Source organism: Diabrotica undecimpunctata, chromosome 5, assembly GCF_040954645.1.
Source record: "Diabrotica undecimpunctata isolate CICGRU chromosome 5, icDiaUnde3, whole genome shotgun sequence".
Classification (NCBI taxonomy): domain Eukaryota; kingdom Metazoa; phylum Arthropoda; class Insecta; order Coleoptera; family Chrysomelidae; genus Diabrotica; species Diabrotica undecimpunctata.
Window position 1 is genome coordinate 23,709,263 of NC_092807.1, and position 15,159 is coordinate 23,724,421.

Here is a 15,159-nt window from a genome sequence, read left to right on the forward strand (position 1 = left end):
TTCGCATTCTGTTTCTGGTGATTGTTTCTGTTTTCGTGCTTTTGATCGTGTCCGTGGCATGTTGGTGTGGTATGTGGTTGAGTGTGTTTATGTGTGTATGAATTGTGTAATTTGAAAGTGTATTGTATATGTATGTAATTAGTAAGTGTGTAAATTGATGTAAATTGTATGTATATGAATTGTGTTGGTGTGGTAAATAGAAAGTGCCTGAATTTGTGTCAATGTGTGTAAATTGTAAGTGTATGATGGGGGTTTGAGTGTGTGTGTGAGTTTGTGTGTGTGTGCGTGTTGACTTTACCTGAGTTGAGTGTGCACTTGCGTATTTTGGTAAAGATCTACGTCGAGGAGCTCCAGTACAGCACCAATTGTCGATACTCCCTTGTCACATTATATTTTTCAATAACCGGTTCTAGAAACGCCCCTTTGATTTTGATGCTAGATTGCCAGTTTTGGTACCTTACTTGCACCATTGTTATACCTTCACGTGGCATTTCACATCTAAAGTTTGTTTCTGGTGGTCCACGCATCCAGATTCGCGACCCGTTGTTACCGTTCGCGGTTTTCGCGCCTGTTAATACACTTGTAAGCAGTTTCGCGACCCGTTTCGCGGGTTTCCCGGCTTGGACCGTTGCTGGCGATTCCTCTGTAGCAGTGCGGTTTCCTGGTCTGGAACTTCTCCGGTGTGTACGTTCACGTTGCGAGTTTATAGAGAGTTGCGAGACTGTCTATATATCACTCGCTGGCCTGAAAATCACCTATATTTATATGTATATTAATATTTATATGGTATTTTCAGGTTAAATAGCCAATAGGAAAATTCGTACTAGTCCTCACACTATCGCAATCGATGATACGCCAACGATAATCTACGTTTAGTTAGAAGGTGAAGTCAGCGTGAAGAACCTGATCTATATTCTGCGTTATTTTATATTCTTTCCTTTTAATATCTTCTGTACGGTGATCGTTATTGTTCAAGCCAAACCATGCTTGGGTTCTTTCCACAAAAAGCTTAAAAATAGGGGGCCAATATCTAAACTCCGACTAAAAATCGACTCTGATCGTTCTTTACCGTGACCCTTCAACTGCATTTCTCAAAATAGCTTCACTACTCCATGCAATAAAACAATGTAACATTTATAAAGACTTCAGTAGTTATTCTCCGGCGATATTTCTTTGTCCCAGTGTTGCAATTTAATATAACTTTAACAGGATGGCGCACCACCACATTATGGAACGATAGTATGTGATATTTGAGATACTGTAGTATCTGACTGTAGGTCAGATAACCAATCGAGTTAGGTAGCCGAACCGCATTTCACTTCACTAAGATAAAAGAAGATACTGGTCCATGGAACCCACATTCAATCAAAAGATCTCACGAAGTTATCCTACCTCGTCTTCGGTTAGGACACTGCAAACTTACTCATAAACACCTCATTACGCATACTCAAGCAGCAAAATGCATCAAGTGTTACCAATAACAGTACAACATGTGCTAACAGAATGAAGTAAATTTGATGCTTACAAACAATCGATATACAATATAAAAGTGATTCTTTACCTCCAAACTGACTGTAAACCTCTTTTCCAATTTCTTAACAAATGTTACTTAGCAATTAATATACAGTGTGGAAACCACTAATGGAATAAAATTGTTTGTGTCCTTATTTTAGAAAATAATAAAAAAGTTAAGATACCTTAACTTTAAATTTAAATGTGCGCTTTTTAAATATAAATTTGAATGTACAGGGTGATCCACGCAAGTCTGGCATAGTCCATAATCTGTATTTTAAATGAAACACCCTGTATATTTTTATATTTTTAAAAGCTCCTTCACAATCTGATCTCAACAAACTATATCATGTAGGGTCTATTATGAATAATACAAGGTGAAATTTTGAAATTAAGTATAATTTTCTTCAAGACAATTAATTCATACAATACCCGAGGTAATTGATTGGATTACATTAAAATAAATGCTCAAAATTTTCTCCACTTTGTTGTTGGCAATAACACCGTCTCCTATAAAACTCGTCCCGAACTTTGTTTAAAGTTTGAGGTGAAATATTTCGTATTTCTGTAGTTATCCTTTCTTTGAGGTATTCAGTGCTAGTTGGTTGTGTTGTATATACTTTATTCTTGAGATAATCCTACAAAAAAAATCCAAAGGAGTAAGATCTGGCGACCTAGCGGGCCACTCAATAGTACCCCTTTGTCCAATCCATTTATTGAAGACGATTTCATTCAAGTAATTTCTCACCATTAAAGCATTGTTGCACCGTACTGCTGGAACCAGACAGTTTCATGCGGTAGGGTCGGATCTATTGAATTGGGATATAAGTCAGCCAACTGAGGAAAAACATCGTCTCTTAGCATGCTTAAAAATTTTTTAGCTGTCAAATTACCATCTACAAATATAGGACCAATAATATGATCTCCTATAATACCTGCCAAACATTCAACTTTTGAGGATACTGAGTGTGTATCTCACGCATCCAATAAGGATTCTCCGCTGACCAATATCTACAGTTTTGAGAGGTTTTGAGAGGGAGGTTTACCTCTCCGTTCAATGTAAATGTTGATTCATCAGAAAAAAGAAATGTGCCAAGAGCTATTTCATTTGTGTTAATTTTATCCATCATTCTTTCGCAGAAATTTATTCTACGATCTGGATCGTCTTCTGTTAGCTCCTGCACAAAAGTCTATTTATATGGATGAAGTTTTTCTTCATGGAGACACCTTAGGACAGCTGTGTGACTCACATTATTGATGTGAACATAACGTTGGATTCTCTGCGACACTTAACAAAATATCTACTTTCACCTCATCTTCAATGAAGTTCGGTTTTCTTTTAATGGTTTGACATGTCCAAGTTCTCTGAATTGTGCATAAATTTTAGACACAGTACCTTGTGCAATATTAGGCAACTGATGATACCTCTGATTAAATAAGTTTTCTACTTAAACTTGACTTCTACAATTCTCCCTGTAACCGATCATCATTAAAATCTCAATTCGGTAGGTCTCAGTTAAATATTTCATTTTTGTTGCTGCAAGAAATTAGCTTTTAATTAGGAATTTATTATTTTAATGTAAAATGTCAACACACCAACAACTGATTGATAACAATCCGCATTATTTACCGATTTAGTTTAATTAGCAGACTATCTAGACAGTTTTTACCTATTCATGACAAAAAATGTTAAACATGGTTACTAAACAGAAATTTTCCCCAATATACTGACACTTAGAGTAGAAGTGTATTGTCTACATTTAGCTAATTTAAAATAATACCATAACACGTGATAAATTATTAATTTTAAAATTTCACCTTGTATTATTCATTATAGACCCTACATGATATAGTTCGTTGAAATCAGGTTGTTAAGAATCTTTTAAAAACATAAAAATATACAGGGTGTTTTTTCAATAAAAATAAGGATTATGGACTATGCGAGACTTGCGTGGATCACCCTGTACATTTAAGTTTATGTTTAAAAAGCGCACATTTAAATTTAAAAGTTAACGTGTCCCAGAGTTCTTTATTATTTTCTAAAATAAGGACACAAACAATTTTATTCGATAAGTGGTTTCCACACTGTATAATGTACTTAAATTCATATTTTGTACACCTCTTTTATTTTCTTTACCCCGCTAATGACCTTCGTGGTAAATAAAAAAAATTATCGGTAAGATAGTTTCGAAACAAATTCTGATTTCTGCTATAATCTGGAGCCTTCTAAAAATTGCAAGGCATGCCTTGCAATTTCTAGAAGGCTCCAGATTAAAGCAGAAATCTGAATTTGTTTCGAAACTATCTTACCGATTTTTCTATCAGATGTCGCTATTGCGTCCATAACGAAGCCATTTTATTGTTGCTTCCTAATAGAGTAAGATCCCAGAGCTATCAGATAACTTATTTTCACACAGATGAAACCTTAGAGTCTGAGTAGCGTCGCGTGTGCTTTAAATACCTGCGTATTTATGAAACTTGCTGAGTGACACCTGGGCAGGTACCAGGTGAGAAAGGTAACTAAAAATAAGAGCTATTTAACTTAAATTTACATAACTGATTTTTATACATATTTTGTAGAATATTATTTTGAAAATACTGCAATAAGTGTCAGACACTTGTCATGGACCAGAACTTCTGTCAGACGCTTTAAAGCTCCACTAAAATTAAATGAACTTTACTTACTTTTACATGTCTGATTTTTAAATAGAGATGCAAAAATATTTAATCGGATCGAAAACAGTAAGTATTCTTAATGTATTTGAATTTTTTACTCTGGGGCTCATGCGCACAGCACTCTCGCGCTCATACTTTTGGTTAACTAATTTTTGTGTTTGGGGGATGTTTGGTCATTTTAATTTGTCTGACTGATTAAATATAACTTTATTATAGTTCCATTAATAACATATTTAAAAATCAGACATGTAAAAGTAAGTAAAGTTCATTTAATTTTAGTGGAGCTTTAAAGCGTCTGACAAAAGTTCTGGTCCATGACAAGTGTCTGACACTTATTACAGTATTTTCAAAATAATATTTTACAAAATATGTATAAAAATCAGTTATGTAAATTTAAGTTAAATAGCTCTTATTTTTAGTTACCTTTCTCACCTGGTACCTGCCCAGGTGTCACTCAGCAAGTTTCATAAATACGCATGTATTCAAAGCACACGAGACGCTACTCAGACTCTAAGGTTTCATCTGTGTGAAAATAAGTTATGTCTGATCGCTCTGGGATGTTGGACTATAATAAGACAGAGAAGATTATTTTTCACGTTAAGAATGGCTATGAATAACTGTTCTGATGAGACTTATTAAGTCAAAATATGTATCAACAGATACATAAACGCTTTGAACCTGAAATCAAATCTTTTCTGTCTTTTTCATTTAAAAAAAAATTAATCGAAATCGACGTTTGAATATGTTGAGGTCCAATAAGTACTTCTAATATTATTAGTATTATAGAAAAAAGGATCTAAAAATTATTTTATTCATTTTAGAAATAGTATCAACACCATTTTCACAAGGAGGAAAATTTATTTGTACATTAACTGCAGTCAAAGAGAATAAACCTGAACCAGAACCTCCTGGTTTGACAAATTGTGACTGTGGATGGAAAAGAGGAGTAAGTATTTGATCTCAAGCTGGATTAAATTAAAAAATTAAAACAATTTATATACATCTATTTAATGTAAATAAATTGAATTCTTATTTACGTTATTCTACTAATAACCCTACGTGGTTGATGTGCATTGTATGTTTTAAATAACATACACAATCTTACAATTGTCTTTCAGGGGTGACATTCGTTTTAAATCCAAGTACAGTAGAACCCCGATTATCCGTGCGTGCTTTATCCGGGCGGTGGATTCTCCATGCCGCATATTAAATTGATCATCCGTGTGCGGATTATCCGTGGCTAACGGCCAGAGGTTGGTGGCGCCCATGAACGCTGAATAATGCACGGTGTAAACATTCATCGCTGAATAATGCAGCACCGTGTAAACATTCATTTCGGGGAATCCCCAAGTTTTCTCGTATTTTCGTCAACTGCTGACCGGTTCGTTAGTTGAACGTAAACAGGCGCACAATATGCAGCGTACGGGTGCTAATGAAAAGCGTAAACGCAATGTTTTAACTATTGAGCAAAAAATGGAAATTTTGAAACAATTTGAAAATAAAATAAGTGTTGCTATGTTGGCTAAAACATATAATATTGGGAAACAAACAGTTCGTGACATTGTGAAAAAAAAATCCGAATTACAGAGCTTTGTAGCTAAATCGGACGGTGCAAAAGCAATTTCTGACAGGAAATTTCTAAAAGGGTCTACGTTTCGAAAACTTGATGATGCTATGACCAAGTGGTTCTTGCAGAAAAGATCAATGGGGGTTCCAATATCAGGACCTATGTGTGCTAGGCAAGCTGAAAAGTTTCATGAGCAGTTGAAAATTAAAGGCACCTTCTCGGCATCTTCTGGTTGGCTTAACAGATTTAAAAAACGTCATGGAATACGAGAATTAGCTGTTCAAGGGGAGAAATTAAGTGCTGATGATGTAGCTATGGTAGAATTTTGCTACGATTTTGAAAATCTCATAACGGAGCACGACCTAAAACCTGAGCAAGTGTATAATGCAGACGAAACTGGGCTTTATTGGAAAGCAATGCCGAGAAGAACCCTTGTTGCAGGCTCAGAAATTAGTGCACCAGGTTAGCTTTACGTATGTATAAAGTATTTTTCAAAATAATTTTTTTTAGGTTTCAAATCAAGCAAAGACCGTATAACAGTTTTATGCTGTGCTAATGCCTCAGGAACCCATAAGTTAGGTTAGCCGTCATTGGAAAATCCAAAAATCCGAGGGCTTTTAAAAATATAAAAACACTGCCCGTTGATTATTATAATGAAAAGGCAGCTTGGATGGATCGTGTAATTTTTAAAAAGTGGTTTTTCCAAAAATTTATACCTCAAGTTAGAGCTTATCTACAAAAAAATAATCTTCCACCAAAGGCTGTACTGGTACTGGACAATGCGCCATCGCATCCTGATGTAGAGCAACTAAAGTCAGCAGATGGGAACATATTCGTAGCATATTTTCCTCCGAATGTAACATCTATTGCCCAGCCAATGGACCAAGGTGTTATCGAGGCCATAAAAAGGCTTTAGAGGAAAGACCGTATGCTTCAACTGTTGGGAGAATGTGATATTGTGGGATTTTGGAAACGTCTGAATTTAAAAGAGGCAATTTATGCTGTAGCTGGGGCTTGAGTGAAGTGAAAACGGATCATATTAAAAAATCATTTTATAAAATAATGACCTTGGAAGATATGGAAGATGAAGACGGTAATCACGTAAATGAAGGTGAGCTATCGGTCGAAAACATAGCATCTATAGCCTCACAAATCAAAGGTTTGGAAGAAACGAACAATAACGAAATACAGGAATGGATAGAATGTGATCGCCAAGAAACAGGGTGTCAGATTATGAATGACGATTATCTTACAGAAAGTTCTGACACAAGTAGTGATGATGATAAGAATTGTGGTGACAATGATTGCGTCATTAAGACAAGTCATCGTGAAGCAAGGGATGCAGTAAATGTACTTATTCAATATTTTGAAGAACAGCCTGGAGCTGATGACATTCATTTACTTCAGCTTAAAAACATGAAGGAAATTATAAAGTGTAGAAGTTACAAAGCTCAAAAACAAACCAAAATTAGTGATTTTTTTAAATGATTTTTTTTTTAAATATGTAATGTTTATTCATAGCATATACATTATGTAGAAATAATAATATGTATGTACTTTTATTTTTTGTTACATGTATGTTGTATGTATCACGTTTCTGCTCTTCGTTTGACACATGTATTTGTCTAAATAAATTATTAAAAAAATAAATTGAGGTCTTTGGATTATCCGTGTTTTCGATTATCCGGCGAAGGCTCGGTCCGGGCTGGCCAGGATAATCGAGGTTCTACTGTACCTAATTTACAGTACTCGCGCAAATTTGATATCTATTAGACATCATTTTTTCTTTCTAGGTTTAATTAAACTCTACAACTATTTATGCCAAAATTATTTCACATTATGTTTTTATTTCCAAATGTCAATAATTCCCATTTCTAGAGAATATTTATTATAATGCTCTAAAACTAATGTTTTGGTTATTTTTTAGCCTTAATAGCAATACAAATAAATAAGTAAGTAAATAAGTAATATGCTTTATTGTCACTCAAAATTGTACAAATTTTATGGACAAAGCTTATAACAATAAGACAAGAAAGAAGAAAAAAAATCAGAATAAGAATCGTTTGTACTTTTAAATAAAAAAAAAAACAATTAACTTCTTCCAAACTTCCTAAAATACTACCTAATTAAGAACCTACAAACTTCGTAAAATGTACCTAACAAAAAATAAAAATTAGGAAAGTAGATAAATGAATTAAGGGCTCAAATATTCCACCTCCTTGTGCTAAACAGTAACCAAATCTATTATACAGATTTCTCCTCATATTTTGCAGTAGGGCTGGTAAAATGCTTGCAGAGAAATTAAGTATTTTTGCCCTTAATTCGACTAGGCTTGTGTCCCTTTTAAACTGATGCCTATAAATGTTTTCTTTGAGAAAACCCCAAAAAAAAAGAAATCGTTAGGGGGTAAGTCACAGGATTTAGCGGGCCATTTAATTGTACCACGTGTACTTATCAGTTGATCAGGAAACGTTTGATTGAGGAAGTCAATAGTTGCTCTAAATTTGTGAGCCGAACACCCATCCTGTTGGAAATAAACCTCCTGAAAATTAACGGAAAGGCGTCGAACTGCCGGAATGATCTCATTCTGTAAAAGTTGTGAATATTTGGGCCCGTTTAGGTTTCCGTCGATAAAAAATGGACCGAAAATATGGTCGCCTAATATCCCAGTCCAAACATTTAACTTTTGCGGATGCTGCGTTCGCACTGCAACATTGAGGTGCTTATTTTTCCGAGAATAATACCTTGCAACAGATGGATTGTGTTTTTTTATGTAATGAAAATAAAGATTAGTCAGAAAATAATATATTTTTTAAAAAGTGTATATTTTCATTCTGTTTATCTACCATAAATTCACAAAAGTCCATTCGCCTAAAGTTATCTTCCGGAAACAGTTCTTGTGTTGGTTGTATCTTAAAACAGTGATACCCATTCCTTTTGAGAACTCGCTGGACAGTTCGAGCATTCACGTTAACTCCCCTAGCAATTTGTACACTATTGCAGGGTTCACTAGCTTCCACAAAAGCACAAATATCAATATCCCTGTTTTGACGCTCCTCATCGACAGGTTTTACACGTGGTTCATTACCTTCATGACACTTTTTACAACTGTTTACACATCCCGAAGTTTGAAAATGATTAATGGTATTTTTAACTGTTGTAACACTTGGTGGGGTCTATTTTCGAAGGCAACAATAAATAAATCAATTACTTCGCGTATCGAATGACCCTGAAAGTACCACGTTACAAGTTGCACTTTTTCTTGGACGGTATACAACGTAATAGGCATTTTATTAATTATTGGTTTATTCTTTCAGAACTTCGTTTGAAATTTTTAATGTCGATGTGACAATTACGACAATTCGTACCACAGACCACTAGTTAAGTAGGTGATTTGTGATTCGTACCTACTGTGAAATGAATATAGGGGTGGAAACGTGTAACATGTCACAGCGATTGCCATTGTGTTGTATGGTCAATAAAACAATGTCGAAATCTGTATAAAAAGCTTCGGCTCTGACAGTCTGGGCACAGAATAATAAACAATTTGTTATTTATTCTGTGGTCTGGGTATACAACGCGACGTCAGCGACGTTTCTGCCTGAGAAAGGCTAAGAAATGTATTCATTGGAATACCTTTACCTACGATTATAATTTTTCTTGATCTTTTGTTGCTTTTAATTTAACCATTTTAGTTTTTTGCATGATATGTTGTAATATACAAACCTTGTAATGTGCACAAATATATTATTTCAATAAACATTTTTTTTATTTTTTATGTTTTATAGACAAAAATTGTGGGAGGAGAGCCCACTATTGTAAATGAATATCCGGCCATGGCAGGTTTAGTGGACATAGAAAACAGAGAGGTTTTTTGTGGCGGTAGTATAATTTCCAATAGATATATACTTACTGCAGCTCACTGCATGAGGAATGTACCTTTTCGAACCTTGGCGATTCTTGTAGGGGACTGGAATATATCCACAGGTAACGACATTTTATTAGTTGGTGAGAATATAAAACTATAATGGACTGTATATATGTTGCTAAAACTTTGCTTGATTGAATGCAAGTCGTAGAGTAAAATACAAACACGAGTGATTTCTTTAAGCTTTATTTTTGCACTGATATAATTGAAAATATTTACAGTTGACTCCTACATAGACAAGATTTTGTTTAATTGCATAAAAATGATAAGTTTAATGAACCTTTTTTATATCCCCAACTTAAAAGGGTTAAATTTCAACAAACGATATAGAATGAAGTTATAAATAAATTATCACAAAAGCGTTTAATACATACATAAATATAGTTAACTGTATGGTTGGTTTGAGGTTTTTAAGGATCTTGGAGGCAGTATGGGTTACCGATGCTCATACTGTAATAAAACTCCAAGTAATCCACCGTATCTGACGAAAGAGTTAGGGGTTCTAGAAATAGAACTCAGCTTCTGAGTTCTACTCAGAAACAAATGCTACTCTCACGTCCCCGAAGGCTTTTGCCGCGTAACCACTGTGTGCATGGCAGACAGTGGGTGTGCATTATGTAGCAGACTAGTGAGGGTAAAAGGTGAGTTTTTGGTGCCCAAAAACTAAAACCATATCTGCTAAGAGAATAAACCCTGACAAACAATTCTGTCCTCCAGGTTGGGGATTGGGCAATGAGCCGGTAACCCATTACCGTGAAAAATTCAAAACCACAAAATCTTTAAATGAGCCTGCGATATACCGGTCTTATCGGCGACGACTTAAGTAAAGAAACATCGACTATGTACTCGGTATACAGGCATTCCTGCTCAACGAGCTCCGAAAGTACAAAACTAGCACCAATACAAGAAACTAAATGGTTAGGATACGGAAAAAAGACAGAAAGACGTACATAATAATGCTGTATAGCAGAAACAAAGAGTTCGGAGTAGCCTTAATCAACAGCTCTTAATCAATAACCTAGACTGCCCAATAGAAGAACATAACGAAAATAGATTAACAGCTAGAAGAAGTATACGACAGCTCACCGAGTATATTGCACACTACATAAAGCGCTAAAATCGGCAACATCGCCTCGTACGAGGTAATTGTAATTCTCCAATCCCCTCCGCTTGACGGAGAAAACGAGAAAACCATTTAGTAGCACATATGCAGCACATAAGAAAGTATGGGATATGCAACTCCGCCAGTCGATTTTTGTTTTTCTTACGTACACCCTGCTCATTTCTTATAACACAAACTCGATAAAAATATACTGACTATTATAAGGCGGTGCATTTGTATCGGTTTTTAATAATGTGAACAATTTTTTGTGGATGAATTAAAAATAAAATCGCATTTCTTTAAAAAGATGAAACAAAAAATATACTCTTATTGAAAATAAAAAATAATTCCTAATAAAATAAGAAATAATTCTTTATGCTCTACAGAAATGATTAAAATATTTGACCTTGTACGGCTGAACAGTATACCAATCTGTCATAAAAACTTCTGCGAATAGATGTAAGAGTTTCTGCTGTAATAGAATTGGAGACTTCTCTTATTGGTTTCTTAATTTATTCAAATTTTGGGCTCTAGTCGAAGGATGACCATATATGATGCTTTTTAAATGTCCCCAAAAAAAGAAGTCTATGGGTGTAAGATCTGGAGATCACGCAGGTCACTTAACCCTTTGTTTCCTAAAAACTTTTAAAATCAAAAATTGAGGTAAAAATTAAATAATCTTACTCTATTGGGTTCCTAAAAGACAAAAAAGTGACAAATAATATTTTTTTATGTATTTTTTTAATAGGCTATGGTTTCGACATGATACCACTAAGAAACTAAAGATTTTTCTTTAGCAAATAAAAATCTGATAACTAAATAATATAATTGTATAAAACGTAAGTTACTTTTTATGATACAATGAAAACCAGTTCTTTTTTTCGCTAAGGCACAATCCAATCTTACACGTCGCACTCTCCCACCTGGTTCTGTGAGGATCCTTATTAGTGCCACACAAAGCACACCGTCTAGATGTCCCGTGTTGTGGCATATGCAAACATTGGTCAAAGCGTTTTTCATAAGGCACAATTTTTTTGAAATGTTTCCCTGTGACTGTGGGAGAAGCAACCCTATTTCGTGACAGTTTACTACCACTCGCTGATTAACTCTAAAGCTACAGATAACCTAAAAAATTTCAGGTTTGGAACTGCGCATTTCCCTTTCTGCTGGAAAAGAATAAAATAATTCACAACACATATATCTATGAAATGCCACAACATTCGATGCCACCATTTCTTTGATTTGCGGTCAATCTCATACACAGATTTCAGCATAATATCTGTTTTGTCAACGTAGCCCATATGCTGGTTATATTCTTTGACCATCGTTGGACAGGCCACGTGAATTTCCGTCTTTTTGCTTGCGGGAAACAGTTGCTTTTTCTGAAGGGTTTTGATGATTTCCCAAAAAATGCACAAATTAGAATTCCGGAGAATAAGTGTAAAAAAATCTAGGTACTGCTTTCTCCATATCATCTGGAATTTTAGGACCAGTTTCCTCAGTGAACTGCTTGATGTTAGTAACGTAAGAAACCGCTGAGTTAGTCCAGGTTGTTGGTTGGCCATTTTTAAGTATTATTGGCATATTCGCAATGTCAAGCAAATCCTCTTCGTCACTACTCGATTTATCTGACTCGCCATCTGAAGGAATGTTATCTAATAATGTGAATAGACCACCCGACGACATATTATTTACCTCTCTGAATGGATATACTTTTTTTCCTGAAATAAAAAAAAAAATAAGTACATATTTTACCTAGTTTCCTAGTGGTTTCAGGATAAAACCGGCATTTTATATCTTTAATATGCTTATTGTAAAGTGAAAACTCTTAGTAATAGAAAGTATTAATAATAGGAAGTATACATACAAATGTTTCTAATATTGCAAATAAACAATGAAGTTACATGCCGTAGCGAAATAATCCAAAAACCACCAAAATTGCTTATACCATTAGCCCGGTTTAAAACACGTGTTATTATCAACTAATAACTGAATAACGAGAATATAAATGGCGGTGCGCGATATATTTAAAAGTAGCAGGAGCCTTATACGTCATATTCCGTGAGTGGTTTCAGTCAAATACCACTAAGAACGTAGCTAAAAATTTATTTGTGTGTGGTTTTACAATGAAACCTTCTTCTTCTTCACATGCAAATCCACTAATGGATGTTAGCGATCACATTTTCCATTAATTCTCTATTTCTTGCAATATGTATCAGAGATTGTATGTCGTTATTCCCTGTCCATTGCCTTATGTTTCGGAGCCAGGACATTTTCTTGCGTCCCATTCCTCTCTTGCCTTCAATTTTACCCTCGATTATAAGTTGGAGGAACTGGTATTTTTCATTTCGCATGATGTGACCTAGATACGCCGTTTTCCTTTTCTTGATGGTTTCGAAAAGTTGGCGTTCTTGGTTTATTCTTTTAAGGACATCTATATTTGTGATTTTCGCTGTCTATGGTATTCTTAGGATACGGCGATAGAGCCACATTTCGAAAGCTTCTAATCTGTTTATATCCCTCGTTTTGAGTGTCCAGCCCTCTACGCCATATAGCAGCACTGACCATACGTAGCACTTAGTAAACCTTAGTCTCAGTTGAAGATCGAACTCTGAACAAGTCAGTACCTTCTTGAATTTTACGAAAGCTTGTCGAGCTTGCTCAATGCGACATTTTACTTCCCTGTCCGATGCCCAGTCTTCAAAAATGGACTTAGTATTCAGTGTTATGGTGGAGTTTTCAAGTGCATCCAAGTTTCTGGAGATGATCATAAATTTGGTTTTTTTGGTATTAATCTCTAATCCCATTCGCTTACTGAATTCTCCGATTATAGTGACAAGTTGTTGAAGATCGACTATGTTGTCACACATTAAGACACCATCATCAGCATACCGTATGTTGTTGATCAATACTCCATTCACTTTGCATTCCCATCTTTGCATCCTCCAAAGACTCTTGAAATATGGCTTCCGAATAAATGTTAAATAACAGAGGGGAAAGCACACATCCCTGTCGAACGCCCCTTCTTATATGTATGGGTTTGGATATAGAATTGTCTATTTTTAACTGTGCCGTTTGATGCCAGTACAAGTACAGTACTATGATGAAACCACTAGGAAACAAAGGGTTAATATCGCATGTTCCACTGATAACTCGATTCGGGAACGTATTGTTTAAGTACTCCCTAATATTCTTCGAAAGTAGTCGTCTGGATAAAGCTGCTGCGTTTTCGAATATTTAAAATTCTTGTAACCGTGCTTTTTCTACACTTTCGTTACAGTAACATTGCCAACATCTAACTCCCTAGCAAGAACGTGTTGGCTCTACCTCGTTTGTTGCACAAATTTGATTTTGTTATTTGAACCTTTTCTGTGGGCGTATAAACAGACATATTATTTACAAAAATAAATTAACAATCTACGCTCTTATTGCTTTAAACAACCACTGTATAATAAAAAATTATTGGCGATGTGGCAACGCAGGTTCGTGGAAAGTCGACGGCGCGCAGTGTTGCCATTTATAGTGTGTATATCTAACTTAAAACTTAACGTACAGTATGAATGCGAAAATAGGCAAAGATATTTTTTTAGAAACTATTGGTAAACATTCACTCCTTCAAAACACTAATAAAAATGATTTTCCACTGGCCAGCTATTCACAATAAAACAAATTCTTAACAAATCGTGGGAATACGACATTGACGTTTACAATATATTCATAGAGTTTAAACAGGCCTACAACTCAATTATTACGAGTAGACACAAGTTATATCAAATTATGCATAGCTTTAACATCTCCCAAAAATACATATGACTAGTAAGAACAATAACGGACGCCAACAAAAATTTTCAGAATACAAAATGAGCTCACTAAGAACCTTTTAAAAGCCAAAGGAGACGGGCTGGCACCGACTCCTTTGGCTCAACTTATCGCTGGAATATGTGATTAGATAGTTAAATATAGGAAAAGCCAAACTCCTAACCAATAAATTAATACAGATTGCCGCTTATGCCAATGATATCAGAATTAAGCCGCGTTTACACGATGACAATTGACCAGACAATTGTCATTGGACAATTGTCATCACGTGGTTGCGGATTGTCGGAGGCCAGTCCAGTTGAACAAGAAGATGTTTATACGGGGCCAACTATTGCCATGGCAGTAGACAGTTAAAACATGGCCGACTGCTCGCCATCTGTTGTGTCCGGTGAGGAAACTGGCAAAAAACAAGACAGCACTACTGGCCTACACCGTTCACACGGCGCCAATTATCGCGACAATTGAAATTTCGAGTGCTGGGGGGGGGGGGGGGCTCACTGGGTGCAGCTCATTGTCATCAGTCTACTCCCGGAGACAACTGAATTTTGGGCCAAT

The 15,159-nt window shown here is 35.4% G+C and overlaps 1 protein-coding gene across 2 annotated transcripts in view; it reads left to right on the forward strand.

The window, feature by feature from the left end:
* LOC140441179 (venom serine protease-like) overlaps positions 1-15,159 on the forward strand; it is a 318,277-nt gene that overhangs the window by 292,796 nt on the left and 10,322 nt on the right. For both annotated transcript variants that reach the window (XM_072531695.1, XM_072531696.1), the window contains exons 4-5: positions 5,010-5,134; positions 9,544-9,742. In XM_072531695.1, the coding sequence (XP_072387796.1) occupies positions 5,010-5,134; positions 9,544-9,742 (324 nt within the window). The remainder of the gene's footprint in view (positions 1-5,009; positions 5,135-9,543; positions 9,743-15,159) is intronic.